This window comes from Hyperolius riggenbachi, chromosome 6 (genome assembly GCF_040937935.1).
Source record: "Hyperolius riggenbachi isolate aHypRig1 chromosome 6, aHypRig1.pri, whole genome shotgun sequence".
NCBI lineage: Eukaryota > Metazoa > Chordata > Amphibia > Anura > Hyperoliidae > Hyperolius > Hyperolius riggenbachi.
The window spans coordinates 153922975-153948344 of record NC_090651.1 but is presented as its reverse complement, the minus strand read 5'-3'; the positions used below and the strand labels follow the sequence as shown (position 1 = coordinate 153948344).

General features: G+C 51.2%; 1 protein-coding gene across 2 annotated transcripts in view; it reads left to right on the top strand.

The window, feature by feature from the left end:
- The window catches only part of LOC137521184 (coagulation factor XIII B chain-like), a 701298-nt gene that overhangs the window by 208577 nt on the left and 467351 nt on the right, over window positions 1–25370 (top strand). For both annotated transcript variants that reach the window (XM_068240112.1, XM_068240111.1), the window contains one exon: window positions 20486–20665. In XM_068240112.1, the coding sequence (XP_068096213.1) occupies window positions 20486–20665 (180 nt within the window). The remainder of the gene's footprint in view (window positions 1–20485; window positions 20666–25370) is intronic.

Below are 25370 nucleotides of genomic sequence, written 5' to 3'. Positions count from 1 at the left end.
CGAATCTGGGACTTGCAGCGGATTCTGGTTTGGCGCTTGGAGGAAGCCTTCCCCCAGACTGCCACCCCCCCTGCTATCACAGTCCAGCCAGCACAGCAGCAGGTGCCTGCATCCAGCAGCAGCAGGCGCCCAACAAACCTGCTGTCTCTGACAAAGGTGCTCTACGCCACGCCAGTACCGCTGCCTACAGAGGAGGTGCCTGCAGCAACATTTAGCTCTCAAAGCCAGAACCAGAACCTGACCCGGATGGTGGCCGACTATATGGGGTCCTACAGTGGGTTTGACACCGACACCCCTGTGGACCCCTTGGAGTACTGGGTCAAGCACCTGGATATCTGGAGTGAGCTGGCGCAATACGCCCTGGAAGTGCTGTCCCGCCTGCCTTCCAGCGTGATGTCAGAAAGGTGCTTCAGTGCGGCAGGTGGCGTGGTCAGTGAGAAGCATTCTTATCTGTCCAGCCAGTCTGTGGACAGACTGACTTTTTTTAAAAATGAGCCAGGCTTGGACGGTTGGTGAGTTCCTGGCCCCTGTTGTTGGCAAGAGGGGGAAATGAAGTGGCTCAGTGGGAATCACTACGCCTGCTTCACCACCCTTTACCACCACAACCTCTTGACTCCATCTTGATTAAGCCAGGTTCTAATTTTTTTCACAGCCGTGGTACCAACAATAGCTGTGTAATTTTTTTGGAGGTGTTATTGCTGTCCCAGTTGTGGGGAGGCCCCAGCTGCGGCAGTACGACAGCTTCCTGGAACCTCTCCTAATTTTTTACTGTGCCGTGGTACCTACAAGTGCCATGGTGAACTATCTAAACACAATTGCTGTGTAATTTTTTGGGAGGTGTCTGTGCTGTCCCAGTTGTGGGGAGTCCCCAACTGCGGCAGTACGACCGCTTCCTGGAACCTCTCCTAATTTTTTACTGTGCCGTGGTACCTACAAGTACCATGGTGAACTATCTAAACACAATTGCTGTGTAATTTTTTTGGAGGTGTCTGTGCTGTCCCAGTTGTGGGGAGGCCCCAACTGCAGCAGTACGACCGCTTCCTGGAACCTAGTAGTCCTGAATTGACATTGACAGCCTTTTTTTGGGGGGGGGATTTAAAGTCCCCACATCAGCAATTAGTGTTTCCCTTTTCAAAATAATGATGCTACATGCCTCATATACCCTAAAACACGTTTTTAAAGCAATGTAAAAGCCACTTCCGGGTTTCTACCGGATATCCGAATCCGGTCGGATACTGGGGTCGGATATCCGACCCGGATTCGAATTGGAAATGTCTTGATTCGGATATCTGACCCGGATCGGATAGAGGGGTATCCGGATCCGAATCAGATCCGGATTTTGAAAAGGGGTATCCGAGCAGCACTGTGAGGCTGCTGCAATTTCAGGAGCTGTCCCTGATTCTGTATAGCATTTACAGTAAAGAAAAAAAATTTCAATCGCAGACAAATGCACATATTGTGTAAATTTGTAGACAAACACGTGAGGAATAATCTGCATTTCCCACAGACGCAAGAGTGATCCCTCCCTTAGGATACTCAAACCCATATTGTCAAAGATCACACAATTAGTAATTTTATGTCCAACAAGTCTGCTCAACAATAGGTTGTTTTTTCAAAATCATCAAGCTCTATTGAAACAACTGTATAGAACGCCATTTGAGAAAACTTCAGACAGGGTGAATGACCGGCAGTGTGAACAGGGCCAGATTTAAGCCAAGGCCACATAGGCCATGGCCTAGGGCAACACAGGATCAAGAGCGGGTGGGCAGCAGGCTGTACTGGGTCACCTTGCTACCTATACTGGAGGTAAGGGGGTCATCTGGCTATCTCTATACAGAAAGGGGGGGGTCATCTGGCTTTTTATACTTGAGGGAAGGGGGGGGCGTGTAATCAGGATGCCTAACCTGGAGAGGAGGGCTCATCAGGATACCTATTCTGGAGGGAAGAGGGTGTCATCAGGTTATCTAAAGGTGGAGGAGGGGGGAATGGTCACCTGGCTACCTATACTGGAGAGAAGGGTTGACAGGCTTCCTATACTGGAGGGAGGGGGAAGGGAACGGCTATTGAAGGGGTAGGCTGCTGACAGTGGCCTTGGGCGGTAAAGAGTACAAATCCAGCCCGGAGTGTGAATATGTGGAGGTAAGTTTTGTTCAGAGTGTGGCATTGCACCTTCTGTGACTGTACATGTAATTTTATTGTATTGCAGACCTACAGTATATTTATCTACACAATGTCATCTTTCATCTTTTACTGTGTTTCAAAGAGTTTTGCAAATGGATGCAGAGGAATTTATATATGTTGATGACGCTGGAATTACAGCAAGGCCTTGTTTCCATTAGGCAAAGCAGATGGCCATGCGTTCAGACACAGTTTCAAGGTGGTCACACAGGATACAATAAAATGAACCGATTTTACGTCAACTCGATAAAAATGATTGGATTGTCAGGAAAATTGAAAGCTTTTTTTTTTATATGAGGAAGAAATCCTATAGGATTTCCCATTTTTATTCAATAAAAGTAGATTGGGAGTTCTGGGTTTTTCTGATCAATTTTTATGAAAATTGAATGGTGTAGGGTAGAATGTCAATTTCCTTACATATACTCCCATGCAATTTTCAATTATTTTCAAGCAATTAATTTTCAAGCTTTTTATTCATAATTGGGTAAAAATTGAACATTCATGTGTGGTACAATCAGAAAAATTGATTGCAATTCTTGAATTAAAAAGATACTTAAAAAATTGTATGGTGTGTGGCCACCTTTACTCAGAGGCGGCCTTTGGGGGAGGACAAGTGGGACAAAAGCCCCGGGCCCCGCACCTGAAGAAGGCCCTGCAACCTCTGCGGAGGGAGAGCGGGCATAGTAGTTACAGTTTACCTTCCTTCCACCAATCCCCCGCAGCCTCTAGCTCCTTACTCCCCTTGGCATTCGTTGCGTTGGTAACAGCGCCTCCTGTTATGATGTGACTCACCTTCCTTCCACCAATCCCCCGCAGCTTCCATCTCCTTCCTGTCCCGGCATCTGTCGCATTGGTAACAGCGCCTCGCTGTTACCAATGCGACAGATGCTGGGACAGGAAGGAGATGGAAGCTGCGGGGGATCGGTGGAAGGAAGGTGAGTTGTAATTACTATGCCCGCTCCCCCTGCTACTGCGGGGCACCTACCTATCTAGAAAAATACAAACAGTAGTGCAGATATGGATAAAAAAAAAGTGGGGGGAAGGCTGCGCATCCCTAGACACATGCTGCAATTGAATGGTTAATCACATAGGCATACGCCTCTATTAGACTGAAAAATGCATGCCCTGCATCCAAAACAATGCTAACATTTATTACACTAGGAGGAACTTTAGCTTCCAATATGGTGTGCATGCAAAGTATAAAGTACTAGACACTTGCGCCACGGTGAGGCAAACCTCCGGGCAAGTGACCTAACCTAAATTTAAAACCTCGGGAGCAGCTAAGCAAAAAAAAAGTATAACTTACATTTTGTTGGAGAGCGAGGAAAACGCCAGCGCATACCACTAAGGCTGCATCTGAAATGACCACCAGCTCAGTGTGCACTGAGCTGGTGGTCATTTCAGATGTAGCCTTAGTGGTATGCGCTGGCGTTCTCCTCGCTCAGATATGGATAATGTCTGCTGCTAGAGGTAGGGCTGGCTCCAAGCTCAGATGAAGTAGAAGAAAAGATTGCAATTACCTCTGAGAATCAGTGTAGCCAGGAGATTGTAAAAACTCACTTTTGGCTGGCTACACTGATTCTCAGACTTTGCTTGTATTTTGCACCTACCTATCTAATCTACACTGAAGGCACCTACCTATGCACCCTATACTGGGGCACCTACCTATCTAACCTACACTGGAGGCACCTACCTATCTAACCTATACAGTGTGTGTGTGTGTTTCCACAATATGTGTGTGTGTGTGTGTTTCCACACAGTGGCGTACCTAGGGCATTTGGCACCCGGTGCTGGGTATTAAAAGACACCCCCCCCCTAAAAAAAATGTGCGTGGCCACAACCTGCAGCGTGCTTCGCGGCAAAAATGGGCGTGGTCATGACCAGATGAGGGCGGAGCTAACTGTATTTTAAAGTATTAGCTAGTATAGTTGCCCCCAGTATAGCTAGTACAGTTGCCCCCAGTGGAGCTAGTATAGTTACCCCCAGTATAGCTAGTTTAGTTGCCCCCAGTGTAGCTAGTATATTTGCCCCCAGTGTAGCTAGTATATTTGCCCCCAGTATAGCTAGTATAGCTGCCCCCAGTATAGCTAGTTTAGTTTCCCCCAGTATAGCTAGTATAGCTGCCCCCAGTATAGCTAGTATAGCTGCCCCCAGTATAGCTAGTATAGCTGCCCCCAGTATAGCTAGTATAGCTGCCCCCAGTATAGTTGCCCCCAGTATAGCTAGTTTAGTTGCCCCCAGTATAGCTAGTATAGCTGCCGCTAGTATAGCTGCCCCAGTATAGTTGCCCCCAGTATAGCTAGTTTAGTTGCCCCCAGTCTAGCTAGTTTAGTTGCCCCATTATAGCTAGTATAGCTGCCCCAGTATAGCTACTATAGCTGCCCCCAGTATAGCTGCCCCCAGTATAGTTGCCCCCAGTATAGCTAGTTTAGTTGCCCCCAGTATAGCTAGTTTAGTCGCCCCCAGTATAGCTAGTATAGCTGCCCCAGTATAGCTAGTATAGCTGCCCCCAGTATAGCTGCCCCCAGTATAGCTAGTTTAGTTGCCCCCAGTATAGCTAGTATAGCTGCCCCCAGTATAGCTAGTATAGCTGCCCCAGTATAGCTAGTATAGCTGCCGCTAGTATAGCTGCCCCCAGTATAGTTGCCCCCAGTATAGCTAGTTTAGTTGCCCCCAGTATAGCTAGTATAGCTGCCCCCAGTATAGCTGCCGCTAGTATAGCTGCTCCCAGTATAGTTGCCCCCAGTATAGCTAGTTTAGTTGCCCCCAGTATAGCTAGTATAGCTGCCCCCAGTATAGCTAGTATAGCTGCCCCCAGTATAGCTGCCCCCAGTATAGCTAGTTTAGTTGCCCCCAGTATAGCTAGTTTAGTTGCCCCCAGTATAGCTGCCCCCAGTATAGCTAGTTTAGTTGCCCCCAGTATAGCTAGTTTAGTTGCCCCCAGTATAGCTAGTATAGCTGCCCCCAGTATAGCTAGTATAGCTGCCCCCAGTATAGCTAGTTTAGTTGCCCCCAGTATAGCTAGTTTAGTTGCCCCCAGTATAGCTGCCCCCAGTATAGCTAGTTTAGTTGCCCCCAGTATAGCTAGTTTAGCTGCCCCCAGTATAGCTAGTATAGCTGCCCCCAGTATAGCTAGTATAGCTGCCGCTAGTATAGCTGCCCCCAGTATAGTTGCCCCCAGTATAGCTAGTTTAGTTGCCCCCAGTATAGCTAGTATAGCTGCCCCCAGTATAGCTAGTATAGCTGCCCCCAGTATAGCTGCCGCTAGTATAGCTGCCCCCAGTATAGTTGCCCTCAGTATAGCTAGTTTAGTTGCCCCCAGTATAGCTAGTTTAGTTGCCCCCAGTATAGCTAGTTTAGTTGCCCCAGTATAGCTAGTTTAGTTGCCCCCAGTATAGCTAGTATAGCTGCCCCCAGTATAGCTAGTTTAGTTGCCCCCAGTTTAGCTAGTTTAGTTGCCCCCAGTATAGCTGCCCCCAGTATAGCTAGTTTAGTTGCCCCCAGTATAGCTAGTTTAGTTGCCCCCAGTATAGCTAGTTTAGTTGCCCCCAGTATAGCTAGTTTAGTTGCCCCCAGTATAGCTGCCCCCAGTATAGCTAGTTTAGTTGCCCCCAGTATAGCTAGTTTAGTTGTCCCCAGTATAGCTAGTTTAGTTGCCCCCAGTATAGCTGCCCCCAGTATAGCTAGTTTAGCTGCCCCCAGTATAGCTAGTATAGCTGCCCCCAGTATAGCTAGTATTGCTGCCCCCAGTATAGCTGGTATAGTTGCCCCCAGTATAGCTAGTATAGCTGCCCCCAGTATAGCTGGTATAGTTGCCCCCAGTATAGCTAGTTTAGTTGCCCCCAGTATAGCTAATATAGCTGCCCCCAGTATAGCTGGTATAGTTGCCCCCAGTATAGCTAGTTTAGTTGCCCCAGTATAGCTGGTATAGTTGCCCCCAGTATAGCTAGTTTAGTTGCCCCCAGTATAGCTAGTTTAGTTGCCCCCAGTATAGCTAGTTTAGTTGCCCCCAGAATAGCTAGTATAGTTGCCCCCAGTATGAGGAAAGCCTCGAAGGAGGGGTGGCGGGGAGGGGGGCCGGACCCCCCACCTCCCTGACCTGTGTCCCCTCCTTCTGGCGCTTCCCCCTCCTAATAAGCAGCAGCGGGCAGGAGCGGCGAAGAAGACTTACTCACCTGCTCCTGGCGATGGCGCATAGCGTCATCCTCACGCAACGCTGGTCTCCGACTTCTCTGTCACTCACTGTGCTTCCGCCAATCAGGAAGCACAGTGAGCGGTGGAGAAGGCGGAGACCAGCGTCACGTGACGATGACGCTATGTGCCATCGCCTGGAACGCAGGAAATAGGTGAGTAAGTCCTCTTGCCCGCTGCTGCCCGCTGCTACTAATTAGGAGGGGGAAGCGCCAGAAGGAGGGGACCCAGGTGAGGGAGGTGGGGGGTCCGGCCCCCCTCCCCGCCGCTTTCCCCGCCACCCCTCCTTTCCGTGCTGCTTCCCTCTCCTGTCCTGCACACAGTGCACAGGCCTCTGTGGGAGGCCTTGATGACACCCCCAGGGTCTCTAGACCCTGCATATGACACTCACCCCAGGCCCCGCGTACTTTAAGGCCTGCTTCTACTGTAAGGCTTCATTCACATTAGGCAACACAGATGGCCGTGCGTTCAGAATGCAACACACGTGGTCGCACACCATCTGCGTTGCTGTGCTTGGCGCTGCTGGTCCCACTCCCATTCATTACAATGAATGGGATCAGCACTGCGCTTTGCAGAAAATGCGTGCAGCAGTGTTATAGTGTGATAAGCATCGTACTGCTGCGCTGCGCTTATAGTTTGAATGTCAGAAGTGCTGTCTATGCACTTCTGATGTCCTTGCGTGTCGCACACCATACGCGCTGTGCACATGAAGGCAAGAGTACACTTTGTGGTATAGGGTCCTCCACTGCCCTGCCAACCTGGGTCCTTACAACACTGGCCTCATTCTTATATTTTTGAACACACTACAGAATGTTACATATTACAGCAGCAAACCAAAGAGACCAGACAATACATTGTCACCTGTATTACAGCAGCATACCAAAGGGACCAGATTATTATTATTATTATTTATTGTATTTATAAAGCGCCAACATATTACGCAGCGCTGAGATTCAATACATTATCGTCATACATATATATCCATTCCCTTCATCATTCTGCTGATGTCCAAGGAGTTTTTCTCAGCATGTTGGAGGTTTATGATCTCTGGCCATATATCCAGATGCCCCTCATTCAAGCTATGGCAGAAGTCTGTGTCCAGATTGACACAGAAAAATACAAGGGTGGATTTGTCACTCCAGAAAATTCTTCCCATATTCACTTTTAAATGAAATCATAGCCTGTGAGGTTGCCCTATGGCCAGATCCTGCTAGGCGGAGAGATAATATATTGACTGACTTGAATAAATCAAAAGAAATACATATTTTCGGTGGCATGTAGTGTTGGAGAATTTATTCTTATACTTTTTTCTGCAAATGCTAAGATGTTTTAGGCTAAACACTAGAGTGTTTAAAGGGACTCCGAGCTCAGAGTAAAAATAAAATTTGAACTTACCCGAGGCTTTCTCCATCCCAGCCCTGGTCGGGACTAGTGTTGGGCGAACAGTGTTCGCCACTGTTCGGGTTCTGCAGAACATCACCCTGTTCGGGTGATGTTCGAGTTCGGCCGAACACCTGATGGTGTTCGGCCAAACCGTTCGGCCACATGGCCGAACTAAGAGCGCATGGCCGAACGTTCCCCGAACGTTCGGCTAGCGCTGTGATTGGCCGAACGGGTCACGTGGTTCGGACCCGAACGCGCTCTGATTGGCCGAACTGTCACGTGGTTCGGGTAAATAAATACCCGAACCACGTCATATCTCCGCCATTTGTCTGTGGGTTTAGCTTTGGGTAGGCAGGCAGGGTAGTTCGCGCTCCAGCCACGCTAGCCAGGGTCCCCCCTGTCATTGTGTCGCTGCTGGGAACAGTAGTACACCGCTCGCTCAGCCACACTATATAGCATTCTGTTTACTGCCACTCTGTGTACCTCGCTCAGCCACATTATATAGCATTCTGTTTACTGTTCTGTGTCTGCTGGGAATAGTGGTACACCGCTCGCTCAGCCACACTATATAGCATTCTGTTTACTGTTCTGTGTCTGCTGGGAATAGTGGTACACCGCTCGCTCAGCCACACTATATAGCATTCTGTTCACTGTTCTGTGTCTGCTGGGAATAGTGGTACACCGCTCGCTCAGCCACACTATATAGCATTCTGTTTACTGTTCTGTGTCTGCTGGGAATAGTGGTACACCGCTCGCTCAGCCACACTATATAGCATTCTGTTTACTGTTCTGTGTCTGCTGGGAATAGTAGTACACCGCTCGCTCAGCCACACTATATAGCATTCTGTTTACTGCCACTCTGTGTACCTCGCTCAGCCACATTATATAGCATTCTGTTCACTGTTCTGTGTCTGCTGGGAATAGTGGTACACCGCTCGCTCAGCCACACTATATAGCATTCTGTTTACTGTTCTGTGTCTGCTGGGAATAGTGGTACACCGCTCGCTTAGCCACACTATATAGCATTCTGTTTACTGTTCTGTGTCTGCTGGGAATAGTAGTACACCGCTCGCTCAGCCACACTATATAGCATTCTGTTTACTGCCACTCTGTGTACCTCGCTCAGCCACATTATATAGCATTCTGTTCACTGTTCTGTGTCTGCTGGGAATAGTGGTACACCGCTCGCTCAGCCACACTATATAGCATTCTGTTTACTGTTCTGTGTCTGCTGGGAATAGTGGTACACCGCTCGCTCAGCCATACTATATAGCATTCTGTTTACTGTTCTGTGTCTGCTGGGAATAGTGGTACACCGCTCGCTCAGCCACACTATATAGCATTCTGTTCACTGTTCTGTGTCTGCTGGGAATAGTGGTACACCGCTCGCTCAGCCACACTATATAGCATTCTGTTTACTGTTCTGTGTCTGCTGGGAATAGTGGTACACCGCTCGCTCAGCCACACTATATAGCATTCTGTTTACTGTTCTGTGTCTGCTGGGAATAGTGGTACACCGCTCGCTCAGCCACACTATATAGCATTCTGTTTACTGTTCTGTGTCTGCTGGGAATAGTAGTACACCGCTCGCTCAGCCACACTATATAGCATTCTGTTTACTGCCACTCTGTGTACCTCGCTCAGCCACATTATATAGCATTCTGTTCACTGTTCTGTATCTGCTGGGAATAGTGGTACACCGCTCGCTCAGCCACACTATATAGCATTCTGTTTACTGTTCTGTGTCTGCTGGGAATAGTGGTACACCGCTCGCTCAGCCATACTATATAGCATTCTGTTTACTGTTCTGTGTCTGCTGGGAATAGTGGTACACCGCTCGCTCAGCCACACTATATAGCATTCTGTTTACTGTTCTGTGTCTGCTGGGAATAGTGGTACACCGCTCGCTCAGCCACACTATATAGCATTCTGTTAACTGTTCTGTGTCTGCTGGGAATAGTGGTACACCGCTCGCTCAGCCACACTATATAGCATTCTGTTTACTGTTCTGTGTCTGCTGGGAATAGTGGTACACCGCTCGCTCAGCCACACTATATAGCATTCTGTTTACTGTTCTGTGTCTGCTGGGAATAGTAGTACACCGCTCGCTCAGCCACACTATATAGCATTCTGTTTACTGCCACTCTGTGTACCTCGCTCAGCCACATTATATAGCATTCTGTTCACTGTTCTGTGTCTGTTGGGAATAGTGGTACACCGCTCGCTCAGCCACACTATATAGCATTCTGTTTACTGTTCTGTGTCTGCTGGGAATAGTGGTACACCGCTCGCTCAGCCATACTATATAGCATTCTGTTTACTGTTCTGTGTCTGCTGGGAATAGTGGTACACCGCTCGCTCAGCCACACTATATAGCATTCTGTTTACTGTTCTGTGTCTGCTGGGAATAGTAGTACACCGCTCGCTCAGCCACACTATATAGCATTCTGTTTACTGCCACTCTGTGTACCTCGCTCAGCCACATTATATAGCATTCTGTTCACTGTTCTGTGTCTGCTGGGAATAGTGGTACACCGCTCGCTCAGCCACACTATATAGCATTCTGTTTACTGTTCTGTGTCTGCTGGGAATAGTGGTACACCGCTCACTCAGCCATACTATATAGCATTCTGTTTACTGTTCTGTGTCTGCTGGGAATAGTGGTACACCGCTCGCTCAGCCACACTATATAGCATTCTGTTTACTGTTCTGTGTCTGCTGGGAATAGTGGTACACCGCTCGCTCAGCCACACTATATAGCATTCTGTTTACTGTTCTGTGTCTGCTGAGAATAGTGGTACACCGCTCGCTCAGCCACACTATATAGCATTCTGTTTACTGTTCTGTGTCTGCTGGGAATAGTAGTACACCGCTCACCCGCCACTGTATAGCATTGTGCTCTGTGTCGCTGCTGGGAATAGTGGTACACCGCTCACCCGTCACTGTATAGCATTGTGCTCTGTGTCGCTGCTGGGAATAGTGGTACTGTATAGCATTTCTGTACTGCCACTGTACTGCTGCCAGTCAGCGTGTACTGTAAGGATAAGTGAAATGAGGAAGAAATCCGGTGAAAGAGGGAGGGGCAAGGGAAGAGGTGTTTCCCCTGACGGTTCACGTACAGGCCACAGGGGAGCACCCAAGAAAACCCACTCAATACCGCCCATGTTGTCCAGGACAACAACCCTCACAAATCCAAAAGAACAGGACCAGATAATTACTTGGATGACCTCTCAAGCGTCCAGCAGTGGGTTAAGCAGCACCAGCACATCACGCACGAGGTCCGAGTCCTCAGCCAGTTACAAGGAGCCAGTGGGCACAAAGCTGACACAACCGGCAGCGACACCACGCACACAACTGCCAGATAACCAGTCCGATGAATTACCTCAGGACACAATGGGGTATTCGCAGGAGCTATTCCCAGCCCAACAAACTTCCACCTTTCAAAGGTCAATGGAGGAACAGCCAGAAATGTTGTGCCTGGATTCACAACCGTTAACTGTGGGAAATGCACCGCGCACTGAAATAAAAGGCGAGTCCGAGGAGGACTCGGAAACCCAAATCCCAGAGCAATTTGGGCAGGAGGGGTTGCAATTGCAGGAGGTCGGCCGACAAGATCTGGAAGACGACGTTGGAGTGTGCTGCGCAGAGGTTGTTGTGGGGAGCTCTACTCCACGGCGGCGGCCCACAATGACATATGACGAGTTTGAGGAGATGGAAGAGGAGGGTATGGACAATGTGGACAGAGACCCAGATTTTGTTTGTGAACGAGAACATCGCCGTCGTAGCAGCAGCACAGATGAGTCTGTTGAAGAACCCACTGCTGCACGAGTTTGCCTTGTGCCACAAGGTAGGCGGCGCGCTATTTCAGGCACCACAAGCGTGGAAGTTCAAGTGAGAGGCAAAAGAGGAGCAAACAGAAATCACCAGCAAGGAGGCAGGTGCTCCAAAGTCTGGGCTTTCTTTGAAGACTGCACTGAGGATGTTACCATGGCGATTTGCAAGGTGTGCAAGACCCGCCTGAGCAGGGGGAAAAGTATTAACAACCTCTCCACCACCAGCATGAGCCGTCACATGCTATCCAAACATCCCACTCTGTGGGCAAACGCGTCAGGACAGGGTACCAGCAACAACACTGCCTCCCTTGGGTTCACCAGACTCACCACCAGACCCGCCTCAGCAGCAGCAGTAGCCCAGCCATTGCGTGGTTCACAACATTCACAAACATCAGACGACGCTGACACTGTCACTTTCCGGAGTAGTGCTCTTGAGGTCTCCCAGTGTTCATCAAACACAACAACCAACAGCCCTTCCGTGTGCAGCGCTACGGTTCAGTTGTCTGTGTCGGAGATGTTTGAGCGCAAGAGGAAATTGCCAGCAAATGACCCCCGGGCCGTGGCAGTAACAGCCAGCATAGCCAAGCTTCTGGCCTGCGAAATGCTGCCATATCGAGTGGTGGAGACAAACAGCTTCAAGGGCATGATGTCAGTGGCCATCCCACGTTACGTGGTTCCCAGCCACTACCACTTTGCGCGCTCTGCAGTGCCTGAGTTGCATGAGCACGTGGTCAGCAAAATAACCCGAAGCTTGAAGAATGCCGTTGCCTGCAAGGTTCACCTCACCACTGACACCTGGACGAGTGCGTTCGGCCAGGGTCGATACATCTCCCTTACCGCGCACTGGGTGAACCTTGTGGAGCCTGGCAGCGATTCCTCACCTGCTACGGCGCGGGTGTTGCCCACGCCGCAAACAGCTGCACCGCCGTCCCTCCCACTGGATAACAACAGCAGCACCTACCTCTCTGACTCCTTCTCCTCCAACGCATCTCAAAGCTGTACCTCATCCGGAAACGCTAATCCAGCAGCAGTAGGATCGTGGAAGCAGTGCAGCACAGCTGTTGGCATGCGTCAGCAAGCGTTGCTGAAACTAATCTGCCTTGGGGATAAGCAGCACACAGGGGAGGAAATTTGGAGGGGAATAAAGGAACAGACGGATTTGTGGCTGGCACCGCTGGACCTGAAACCGGGCATGGTTGTGTGTGATAATGGGAGTAATCTCATTCACGCTTTAAGGTTGGCTAAGCTGACACACATCCCTTGCCTGGCGCACGTGATGAACCTAGTAGTTCAGCGGTTCCTGAGGACATACCCAGGCGTGGCCGATCTTCTGTTGAAGGTGCGTCGAGTGGCCAAACATTGTAGAAATTCCAGTACTGCTTCGGGGGCACTCGCCAAGATGCAGGAGCGCTTCAATCTCCCCCACCATCGCTTGCTGTGTGATGTCCCTACGCGCTGGAATTCTACGCTGCACATGCTAGCCCGCTTTTGCGAGCAGAAGAGTGCAGTGGTCCAGTACATGACGGCGCAGTACCGAGGCGCATCCGGCCAGCTGCCAAGCTTCTGTGGATCCGATTGGGCCAACATGTTGGACCTCTGCCAAGTCCTCCAAAATTTTGAGCAATCCACGTTGCTTGTGAGCAGTGACAACTCTTCAGTCAGCATTACCATACCACTGCTGTGTTTACTGAAGAGGTCGATGTTAAAAATCAAGGAAACAGCTGTCATGATGCAACTGGGGGAATCTGAAGGAGAAAACGATCAGCGTGATGGTACCAACATCAGGCCATCCGCCTCAGGGAACGCTGGCCCCAGCAGCTATGACGAAGAAGAGGAGGAGGAACAGCTGGAGTTGGAGCAGGAATTTCATGCCACCACTGATGAGGGCCAGAGCGGTGCACGTTGGACTTCCACAATTCAACGCGAATGGTCAGCAGAAGCAGACCAGGAGGAAGGTGACGACTATGATGCATCACAACAACTATCACAACGCTCACAAGAGGATGATGAGGATTCTGGTAGGACTCTGGCACACATGGCTCAATTCATGCTAGACTGCATTGAACGTGACCCACGCATTGTGCGCATTCTGGACAACACCAATTACTGGGTTTATACCCTTCTGGATCCACGGTACAAACACAATGTTCCAAAACTGCTTGAAGAAAGAGTCAGACAGGTCAAAATGGAAGAATACCAGCAGGCCCTTGTGGAGACTTTAGAGAGGAGATTGACATCCTCCCCCTCCTCTAGCCAGTTGTACGCAGACAGACTGACTTCCGCAAACCCAGGACGACCAGGAGGGAAGCAAACAACGCAAGCCGCAGCTAGTACCCAAAAGGGAACGGTATCGGCAGTGTCCTTGGAGTGGGAAAATTTTCTGACACCCATGCAGCAGCAGCCCACTGAACAGCAAGCGTGCAGATCCACCTCCAACACCGATCGCCTGGAGAAGATGGTCAAGGACTACATGTCAGATGACGTAGCTGTGTCGAACAATCCATCTGCACCCTTCAACTATTGGGTATCGAAGCTAGACACCTGGCACGAACTGGCAATGTACGCAATAGAGGTGCTGGCTTGCCCGGCAGCCAGCGTTATGTCGGAACGCTGTTTCAGTGCTGCCGGAGGCATCGTCACAGATCGGCGTATCCGCCTCTCTACAGAAAATGCAGACCGTCTGACTCAAATTAAAATGAATCAATCCTGGATTGGAAATGACTACGCAACACTCCAGGACCCCAACCAAGTAACATGACCAATGAACATCTGGGATGGTGTAGCGTTTCCGGTCCCTGTTTATTGAACCTCTCATCTGTATTACATTTATGACTGCATGGCGGCAAAAAGCATTGCTGCTTTATCCGCACGCTTTTTGTCCTCATGCAAGGCCTGGGTTGTTGTGTCTCAAAAACCGTGGCCTTCTCCTCCTGCGCCTGCTCCTGTTCCATCACGTCTGCTGCTGCTGGGTTAGCGTTGCCGCGTGGTCCCTGTTTATTGAACCACTTATCTTTATTACATTTATGACTGCATGGCGGTACAAAGCATGCTATCCGCACGCTTCTTGCCCTCATGCAAGGCCTGGGTTTTTGTGTCTCACAAAGCGTGGCCTTCTCCTCCTGCGCCTCCTCCTGCTCCATCACGTCTGCTGCTGCTGGGTTAGCGTTGCCGCGTGGTCCCTGTTTATTGAACCACTTATCTTTATTACATTTATGACTGCATGGCGGTACAAAGCATGCTATCCGCACGCTTCTTGCCCTCATGCAAGGCCTGGATTGTTGTGTCTCACAAAGCGTGGCCTTCTCCTCCTGCGCCTCCTCCTGTTCCATCACGTCTGCTGCTGCTGGGTTAGCGTTGCCGCGTGGTCCCTGTTTATTGATCCACTTATCTTTATTACATTTATGACTGCATGGCGGTACAAAGCATGCTATCCGCACGCTTCTTGCCCTCATGCAAGGCCTGGGTTGTTGTGTCTCACAAAGCGTGGCCTTCTCCTCCTGCGCCTCCTCCTGTTCCATCACATCTGCTTCTGCTGGGTTAGCGTTGCCGCGTGGTCCCTGTTTATTGAACCACTTATCTTTATTACATTTATGACTGCATGGCGGTAAAAAGCATGCTATCCGCACGCTTTTTGTCCTCATGCAAGGCCTGGGTTGTTGTGTCTCACAAAGCGTGGCCTTCTCCTCCTGCGCCTCCTCCTGTTCCATCACGTCTGCTGCTGCTGGGTTAGCGTTGCCGCGTGGTCCCTGTTTATTGAACCACTTATCTTTATTACATTTATGACTGCATGGCGGTACAAAGCATGCTATCCACACGCTTCTTGCCCTCATGCAAGGCCTGGGTTGTTGTGTCTCACAAAGCGTGGCCTTCTCCTCCTGCGCCTCCTCCTGCTCCATCACGTCTGCTGCTGCTGGGTTAGCGTTGCCGCGTGGTCCCTGTTTATTGAACCACTTATCTTTATTACATTTATGACTGCATGGCGGTACAAAGCATGCTATCCGCACGCTTCTTGCCCTCATGCAAGGCCTGGATTGTTGTGTCTCACAAAGCGTGGCCTTCTCCTCCTGCGCCTCCTCCTGTTCCATCACGTCTGCTGCTGCTGGGTTAGCGTTGCCGCGTGGTCCCTGTTTATTGATCCACTTATCTTTATTACATTTATGACTGCATGGCGGTACAAAGCATGCTATCCGCACGCTTCTTGCCCTCATGCAAGGCCTGGGTTGTTGTGTCTCACAAAGCGTGGCCTTCTCCTCCTGCGCCTCCTCCTGTTCCATCACGTCTGCTTCTGCTGGGTTAGCGTTGCCGCGTGGTCCCTGTTTATTGAACCACTTATCTTTATTACATTTATGACTGCATGGCGGTAAAAAGCATGCTATCCGCACGCTTTTTGTCCTCATGCAAGGCCTGGGTTGTTGTGTCTCACAAAGCGTGGCCTTCTCCTCCTGCGCCTCCTCCTGTTCCATCACGTCTGCTGCTGCTGGGTTAGCGTTGCCGCGTGGTCCCTGTTTATTGAACCACTTATCTTTATTACATTTATGACTGCATGGTGGTACAAAGCATGCTATCCGCACGCTTCTTGCCCTCATGCAAGGCCTGGGTTGTTGTGTCTCACAAAGCGTGGCCTTCTCCTCCTGCGCCTCCTCCTGTTCCATCACGTCTGCTGCTGCTGGGTTAGCGTTGCCGCGTGGTCCCTGTTTATTGAACCACTTATCTTTATTACATTTATGACTGCATGGCGGTACAAAGCATGCTATCCGCACGCTTCTTGCCCTCATGCAAGGCCTGGATTGTTGTGTCTCACAAAGCGTGGCCTTCTCCTCCTGCGCCTCCTCCTGTTCCATCACGTCTGCTGCTGCTGGGTTAGCGTTGCCGCGTGGTCCCTGTTTATTGATCCACTTATCTTTATTACATTTATGACTGCATGGCGGTACAAAGCATGCTATCCGCACGCTTCTTGCCCTCATGCAAGGCCTGGGTTGTTGTGTCTCACAAAGCGTGGCCTTCTCCTCCTGCGCCTCCTCCTGTTCCATCACGTCTGCTTCTGCTGGGTTAGCGTTGCCGCGTGGTCCCTGTTTATTGAACCACTTATCTTTATTACATTTATGACTGCATGGCGGAAAAAAGCATGCTATCCGCACGCTTTTTGTCCTCATGCAAGGCCTGGGTTGTTGTGTCTCACAAAGCGTGGCCTTCTCCTCCTGCGCCTCCTCCTGTTCCATCACGTCTGCTGCTGCTGGGTTAGCGTTGCCGCGTGGTCCCTGTTTATTGAACCACTTATCTTTATTACATTTATGACTGCATGGCGGTACAAAGCATGCTATCCGCACGTTTCTTGCCCTCATGCAAGGCCTGGGTTGTTGTGTCTCACAAAGCGTGGCCTTCTCCTCCTGCGCCTCCTCCTGCTCCATCACGTCTGCTGCTGCTGGGTTAGCGTTGCCGCGTGGTCCCTGTTTATTGAACCACTTATCTTTATTACATTTATGACTGCATGGCGGTACAAAGCATGCTATCCGCACGCTTCTTGCCCTCATGCAAGGCCTGGATTGTTGTGTCTCACAAAGCGTGGCCTTCTCCTCCTGCGCCTCCTCCTGTTCCATCACGTCTGCTGCTGCTGGGTTAGCGTTGCCGCGTGGTCCCTGTTTATTGATCCACTTATCTTTATTACATTTATGACTGCATGGCGGTACAAAGCATGCTATCCGCACGCTTCTTGCCCTCATGCAAGGCCTGGGTTGTTGTGTCTCACAAAGCGTGGCCTTCTCCTCCTGCGCCTCCTCCTGTTCCATCACGTCTGCTTCTGCTGGGTTAGCGTTGCCGCGTGGTCCCTGTTTATTGAACCACTTATCTTTATTACATTTATGACTGCATGGCGGTAAAAAGCATGCTATCCGCACGCTTTTTGTCCTCATGCAAGGCCTGGGTTGTTGTGTCTCACAAAGCGTGGCCTTCTCCTCCTGCGCCTCCTCCTGTTCCATCACGTCTGCTGCTGCTGGGTTAGCGTTGCCGCGTGGTCCCTGTTTATTGAACCACTTATCTTTATTACATTTATGACTGCATGGCGGTACAAAGCATGCTATCCGCACGCTTCTTGCCCTCATGCAAGGCCTGGGTTGTTGTGTCTCACAAAGCGTGGCCTTCTCCTCCTGCGCCTCCTCCTGTTCCATCACGTCTGCTGCTGCTGGGTTAGCGTTGCCGCGTGGTCCCTGTTTATTGAACCACTTATCTTTATTACATTTATGACTGCATGGCGGTAAAAAGCATGCTATCCGCACGCTTTTTGTCCTCATGCAAGGCCTGGGTTGTTGTGTCTCACAAAGCGTGGCCTTCTCCTCCTGCGCCTCCTCCTGTTCCATCACGTCTGCTGCTGCTGCTGGGTTAGCGTTGCCGGTCCCTGTTTATGGAACCTCTTATCTTTATTACATTTATGACTGCATGGCGGTACAAAGCATGCTATCCGCACGCTTCTTGCCCTCATGCAAGGCCGGGGTTGTTGTATCTCACAAAGCGTGGCCTTCTCCTCCTGCGCCTCCTCCTGTTCCATCACGTGTGCTGCTGCTGGGTTAGCGTTACCGGTCCCTTTTCCTGGAACCTCTTATATGTATTACATTTATGACTGCATGCCGGCAAAAAACATGTTACCTGTGCAAAGAAAACAGACATTTCCCGCATTTAAAAGACAGTTTTCCCTTTGAAACTTTAAAATCGATTTTCTCAAAAACTATAAGCTCTTTTTGCTAATTTTTTTTTCCTCTTGTACCCACTCCCAAGGTGCACATACCCTGTAAATTTGGGGTATGTAGCATGTAAGGAGGCTTTACAAACCACAAAAGTTCGGGTCCCCATTGACTTCCATTATGTTCGGAGTTCGGGTCGAACACCCGAACATCGCGGCCATGTTCGGCCTGTTCGGCCCGAACCCGAACATCTAGATGTTCGCCCAACACTAGTCGGGACGTCCCACGCCGGCCTCCTGGCTCTTCTCCCGGCGGCTGTTCGCATAGTGCGGACAGGCCGGTCCCCCGGGCGACACTGGCTAGTGTCGGGCCTTCTCCTTCCGTATACGTCACGAATGACGTCACACGCCGGCCGCCGCGCGTCATAACGGCGGCCGGCGTGACAGCACGGCGCATGTGCGATTAAACCGCGCATGCGCCGTGCTGTCACGCCGGCCGCCGTCATGACGCGCGGCGGCCGGCGTGACGTCATTCGTGACGTATACGGAAGGAGAAGGCCCGACACTCGCCAGTGTCGCCCGGGGAACCGGCCTGTCCGCGCTATGCGGACAGCCGCCGGGAGAAGAGCCAGGAGGCCGGCGTGGGACGTCCCGACCAGGGCTGGGATGGAGAAAGCCCCGGGTAAGTTCAAATTTTATTTTTACTCTGAGCTCGGAGTCACTTTAAATTATTCAAACAGAATCTGACCATATGATGACATATTTATGTATATGACTAGAAAATGTTTGGGTTTTTTTTGGTCTTTTTGGTTTTTTGGTTTTTTTTGTAAGTAATGGTATAGTTTTGACTAATGTGGTCCATTTTGCAAATAATCTGAGGTGTTGTGCTACTTGTGTGAAGTGTAGTGCAAATTGTTTGAAGTGTTTTAAAAAAGTGAACATTGTTTTGGACCCAAATTAAAAATACAAGATTTCAGAAATAAAATCTATTTTCTAAATTATAATAATAAATAGCAGACTTTTTCATGTGCATGATGACAAATATAAAATATTTTACATTTATTGGAGGAAGCCCTCCCTTCCTTTCATATTGCCAGGACAGAATCCGGCAGACTGGTGGAGGAGATAAAAAAACAAAACACAGGCTGCTACTGATGATGTCACAGGGGAGGTGATCTCAGCTTGTGTGAGAATTCACATAGACAACGCCCCTGTGAGGGAGGGTAGCTGATGACAAACACATCTATGATCTAAAACCTCCTACTAAGCTCAGAAGTAATGGCTGCCACCATAACCCTAGTTATAAAAAGAGAATGGTGAAAAGCATGCACTGAAATGCTCATAGGCTTGAAGGAGTGTTTATTTATCTTTGTATGTGTCAGAGTGGTGCAACTAAATATTTTGAATTAAAAAAAAATTTGGTTTGGGTCCACTTTAAGCAATTGAAAAAACTGTAGTATACTAACATATCTTTCAACTGTCTCTTTTCAGAGGGACAGTCCCTCTTTGGGAACTAAATCCCTCTGTGTTCAATAGACTCTAAGCATTACCATATTTATATTAATTGAATTAATATATTTCTTATTTTCGAATGTGAGGCCCAGTGCACACCGAGCGGTTTTTGGAGCGATCCGCCGGCCGCATCCGCCTCTAAAAACGCTTGTCTAATGTATTGCAATTGGATGGTGCACACCGGCGGTTTGCGTTTTTTGCCAAGCCGCAAACGCGCCTCCTGCTGCGCGTTTGCGGTTTTCGGAAGCGTTTCGTCCTCAATGTAAAGTATAGGAAAACCGCAAACCGCTCTGAAAAACGCTAGTTCAGAGCAGTTTGCCAGGCATTTTTGTTACAGTAGCTGTTCTGTAACAGCTTTTACTGTAACAATATGTGTAATCTGCTACACAAAAACGCACGCAAAACCGCTAGGTATGTTTAGAAAACCTCTCTAAACATACCTAGAATCGCTCTGAAATCAGCTCCCAAAACCGCTAGCGTATTGCGGATCTGCTAGCGGTTTTGGTGTGCACTGGGCCTGAGAGTGAAGGCGAACTAATGATGATAGAGAGGACTAGTGTGGTCTGAACTGCATCTTTTGCTTATGAATTATTTCTGACTAGGGGTGTGGTTGGGACGTGCTTAGGGGTGTGTCTTAAAGTGTTCCTCTTTCTTATTTTAAAAAGTTGGGAGGTAGGCACTAACAGTCAAATTATTTATTTTATGTCACATTCAGATTCTTCATGTGAACAACCACCAGGGATAAAAAATGGACAATTAAGAGATCAGAAAAAGCTTAAATACAAGACAAGTGAAAAAGCATCCTATGTCTGTAATCAGGGCTATTCTGTGAGTAAGTCAGGTGCAGAGGTCACCTGTGAAAACAAAGTATGGACAACTCCAAAAGAATGCCGAAGTATGTGTTTTGATTTCTGATGATTTGTCTTGTATAGGATTACATATTTATTTTGTACAGCTATGATAAACCATTTAAATATGTACAATATGACAAAATAACATGGTTTAAAAACCACTTCACGGCACAGGCTATATTAAGGCCTGTACAAATGTTTAACTAAACCACCTGAAAGTTGTTTGATTTTGGTCTGTTGGATGACAATCAGGCATCTGTAATGTAAAACTCAATGTTGCTTGCGAATTTTCGCCAAAGCCATTTTCGCACCGAAAATCCCATTTTTGATTTCGCTGAATTTTTGCGAAAATAAGTACTATTTTCGTTTCAAAAGGCGAAAATTCGCATTAATATTTTCACATTAATTTTCACCTAAAGTCTGTTTTTTCGTGTTTAATATCTAAGCTCCCTTACAAGCTAGAATCACCAGATTTGCAGGGTATATTAAGGAGATATGTGGGTACAAGAAGAATTTTTTTTTTCAAAAAGACCTTATAGTTTTTGAGAAAATTGATTTTAAAGTTTCAATGGAAAAAAGTATACATTTAAATGCAGTAAATGACAGTTACTGTAGCAAACCTAGCGTTAGTGTAAATTTACTAATATCAAAAGAAAGTGCCAAGGGCCAAGTGCAAAGGGCCAAGTGCAAACTGCCAAGTGCAAACTGCCAAGTGCAAAGGGCCAAGTGCCAAGGCAAAGGGCCAAGTACAAACTGCCAAGGCAAAGGGCCAAGTGCAAAGGGCCAAGTGCAAACTGCCAAGTGCAAAGGGCCAAGTGCCAAGGCAAAGGGCCAAGGGCAAAGGGCCAAGGGCAAAGGGCCAAGGGCCACGACAAAGGGCCAAGTTCAAAGGGCCAGGGGTAAAGGCAAAGGGCCAAGTGTAAAGGGCCAATTGCAAAGGGCAAAGGGCCAAGGGCCAGGGGCAAAAGGCCAAGGGCCAAGGGCAAAGGGCCAGGGGAAAAGGGCCAAGTGCAAAGGCCAAGTGCAAAGGGCCAGGGCAAAGGGCCAAGTGCAAAGGGCCAAGTTCAAAGGGCCAGGGCCAAGTGCAAAGGGCCAAGTGCAAAGGGCCAATTGCAAAGGGCCAACTGCAAAGGGCCAAGGGCCAGGGGCAAAATGCCAAGGGCCAGGGGCAAAGGGCCAAGTGCAAAGGCAAAGGGCCAGGGGCAAAGGGGCAAAGGGCCAAGGGCAAAGGGGCCAAGGGCCAGGGGCAAAGGGCCAGGGGCAAAGGGGCCAAGGGCCAGGGGCAAAGGGCCAGGGGCAAAGGCAAAGGGGCAGAGTGCCGAGTGAAAAGGGCCAGGGGCCAAGGGCCAAGTGCAAGGGCAAAGGGCCAGGGACAAAGGGCCAAGGGCAAAGGGCCCAGGGCAAAGGGCCAAGTGCAAAGGGCAAAGGGCCAGGGGCAAAGGGCCAAGTGCAAAGGCAAAAGGCCAGGGGCAAAGGGGCAAAGGGCCAGGGGCAAAAGGACCAAGGGCCAGGGGCAAAAGGGCAAAGGGTCAGGGGCAAAGGGGTCAAGGGCCAGGGGCAAAGGGCCAGGGGCAAAGGGCCAAGTGCAAAGACCAAGGGCAAAGGGCCAGAGGCAAAGGGGCCAAGGGCCATGGGCAAAGGGCCAGGGGCAAAGGACCAAGGGCAAAGGCAAAAGGCCAAGGGCAAAAGGCAAAGGGGCAAAGGACCAAGTGCAAAGGCAAAGGGCCAGGGGCCAAGGGCAAAGGGGCCAAGAGCCAAGGGCAAAGGGCCAGGGGCAAAGGCCGAGTGCAAAGGGCCAAGGGCCAGGGGTAAAGGGCCAAGGGAAAAGGGCCAAGGGCAAAGGGCCAGGGGCAAAGGGCCAAGGGCCAGGGGCAAAGGGCCAAGTGCAAAGGCCAAGGGCAAACTGCCAAGTGCAAAGGGCCAAGTGCCAAGGCAAAGGGCCAAGTGCAAAGGGCCAAGTGCAAAGGGCCAAGGGCAAAGGGCCACGGCAAAGGGCCAAGTTCAAAGGGCCAGGGGCAAAGGCAAAGGGCCAGGGGCAAAGGCCGAGTGCCAAGGGCCAAGCGCAAAGGGCCAAGGGGCAAAGGGCCAAGTGCAAAGGCAAAGGGACAAGGGCCAGGGCAAAGGGCCAAGTGCAAAGGGCCAAGTTCAAAGGGCCAGGGGCAAAGGCAAAGGGCCAAGTGCAAAGGGCCAATTGCAAAGGGCCAAGTGCAAAGGGCCAAGGGCCAGGGGCAAAATGACAAAGACCAGGGGCAAAGGGCCAAGTGCAAAGGCAAAGGGCCAGGGGCAAAGGGGCAAGGGCAGAGGGCAAAGGGCCAAGGACAAAGGGCCAGGGACAAAGGGCCAGGGGCAAAGGGCCAGGGGCAAAGGGCCAAGTGCAAAGGGCCAAGTGCAAGTTCAAAGGGCCAAGTGCAAAGGGCCAAGGGCAAAGGGCCACGGCAAAGGGCCAAGTTCAAAGGGCCAGGGGCAAAGGGCCAAGTGCAAAGGGCCAATTGCAAAGGGCAAAGGGCCAAGGGCCAGGGGCAAAGGGCCAAGTGCAAAGGCAAAGGGCCAATTGCAAAGGGCCAATTGCAAAGGGCCAAGTGCAAAGGGCCAAGGGCCAGGGGCAAAGGGCCAAGTGCAAGGGCTAGGGGCAAAGGGCCAGGTGCAAAGGGCCAAGTGCAAAGGCAAAGGGCCGAGGGCAAAGGGGCCAAGGGCCAGGGGCAAAGGGCCAGGGGCAAAGGGCTAAGTGCAAAGGCAAAGGGCCAGGGGCAAAGGGCCAAGGGCCAGGGGCAAAGGGCCAGGGGAAAAGGGCCAAGTGCAAAGGGCCAAGTGCAAAGGCCAGGGGCAAAGGGGCCAAAGGCCAGGGGCAAAGGGGCAAGTGCAAAGGCAAAGGGCCAGAGGCAAAGGGCCAGGGGCAAAGGGGCCAGGGGCAAAAGGGCCAAGTGCAAAGGCAAAGGGCCAGGGGCAAAGTGCCAAGTGCAAAGGCAAAGGGCCAGGGGCAAAGGGCCAAGTGCAAAGGCAAAGGGCCAAGGGCAAAGGGCCAGAGGCAAAGGGGCCAAGGGCCAGGGGCAAAGGGCCAAGTGCAAAGGCAAAGGGGCCAAGGGCCAGGGGCAAAGGGCCAGTGGCAAAGGCAAAGGGGCAGAGGGCCGAATGCAAAGGGCCAGGGGCAGAGGGCCAAGTGCAAAGGGCCAAGGGCAAAGGGCCAGGGACAAAGGGCCAAGTGCAAAGGCAAAGGGCAAAGGGCCAGGGGCAAAGGCCAAGGGCCAGGGGCAAAGGGCCAAGTGCAAAGGGCCAGGGGCAAAGGGCCAAGTGCAAAGGCAAAAGGCCAGGGGCAAAGGGCCAGGGGCAAAGGGCCAGGGGCAAAAGGACCAAGGGCCAGGGGAAAAGGACCAAGGGCCAGGGGCAAAAGGGCAAAGGGGCAGGGGCAAAGAGGTCAAGGGCCAGGGGCAAAGGGCCAGGGGCAAAGGGGCAAGGGCCAGGGGCAAAGGGCCAAGTGCAAAGACCAAGGGCAAAGGGCCAGAGGCAAAGGGGCCAAGGGCCATGGGCAAAGGGCCAGGGGCAAAGGACCAAGTGCAAAGGCAAAGGGCCAAGGGCCAGGGGCAAAGGACCAAGTGCAAAGGCAAAGGGCCAGGGGCCAAGGGCAAAGGGGCCAGAGCCAAGAGCAAAGGGCCAGGGGCAAAGGCCGAGTGCCAAGGGCCAAGGGCAAAGGGCCAGGGGTAAAGGGCCAGGGGTAAAGGGCCAAGGGAAAAGGGCCAAGGGCAAATGGCCAGGGGCAAAGGGCCAAGGGCCAGGGGCAAAGGGCCAAGTGCAAAGGCCAAGGGCAAAATGCCAAGTGCAAAGGGCCAAGGGCAAATGGCCACGGCAAAGGGCCAAGTTCAAAGGGCCAGGGGCAAAGGCCAAGGGCCAAGTGCAAAGGGCCAAGGGCCAGGGGCAAAAGGCCATGGGCCAAGGGCAAAGGGCCAAGGGGCAAAGGGCCAAGTGCAAAGGCAAAGGGCCAGGGGCAAAGGGCCAAGTGCAAAGGCAAAGGGCCAGGGGCAAAGGGCCAAGTGCAAAGGCAAAGGGCCGAGGGCAAAGGGCCAGAGGCAAAGGGGCCAAGGGCCAGGGGCAAAGGGCCAAGTGCAAAGGCAAAGGGGCCAAGGGCCAGGGGCAAAGGGCCAGTGGCAAAGGCAAAGGGGCAGAGGGCTGAATGCAAAGGGCCAGGGGCCAAGGGCCAGGGGCAGAGGGCCAAGTGCAAAGGGCCAAGGGCAAAGGGCCAGGGACAAAGGGCCAAGTGCAAAGGCAAAGGGCAAAGGGCCAGGGGCAAAGGCCAAGGGCCAGGGGCAAAGGGCCAAGTGCAAAGGGCCAGGGGCAAAGGGCCAAGTGCAAAGGCAAAAGGCCAGGGGCCAAGGGCCAGGGGCAAAAGGACCAAGGGCCAGGGGGAAAAGGACCAAGGGCCAGGGGGAAAAGGACCAAGGGCCAGGGGCAAAAGGGCAAAGGGGCAGGGGCAAAGGGGTCAAGGGCCAGGGGCAAAGGGCCAGGGGCAAAGGGGCAAGGGCCAGGGGCAAAGGGCCAAGTGCAAAGACCAAGGGCAAAGGGCCAGAGGCAAAGGGGCCAAGGGCCATGGGCAAAGGGCCAGGGGCAAAGGACCAAGTGCAAAGGCAAGGGGCCAAGGGCCAGGGGCAAAGGACCAAGTGCAAAGGCAAAGGGCCAGGGGCCAAGGGCAAAGGGGCCAGAGCCAAGGGCAAAGGGCCAGGGGCAAAGGCCGAGTGCCAAGGGCCAAGGGCAAAGGGC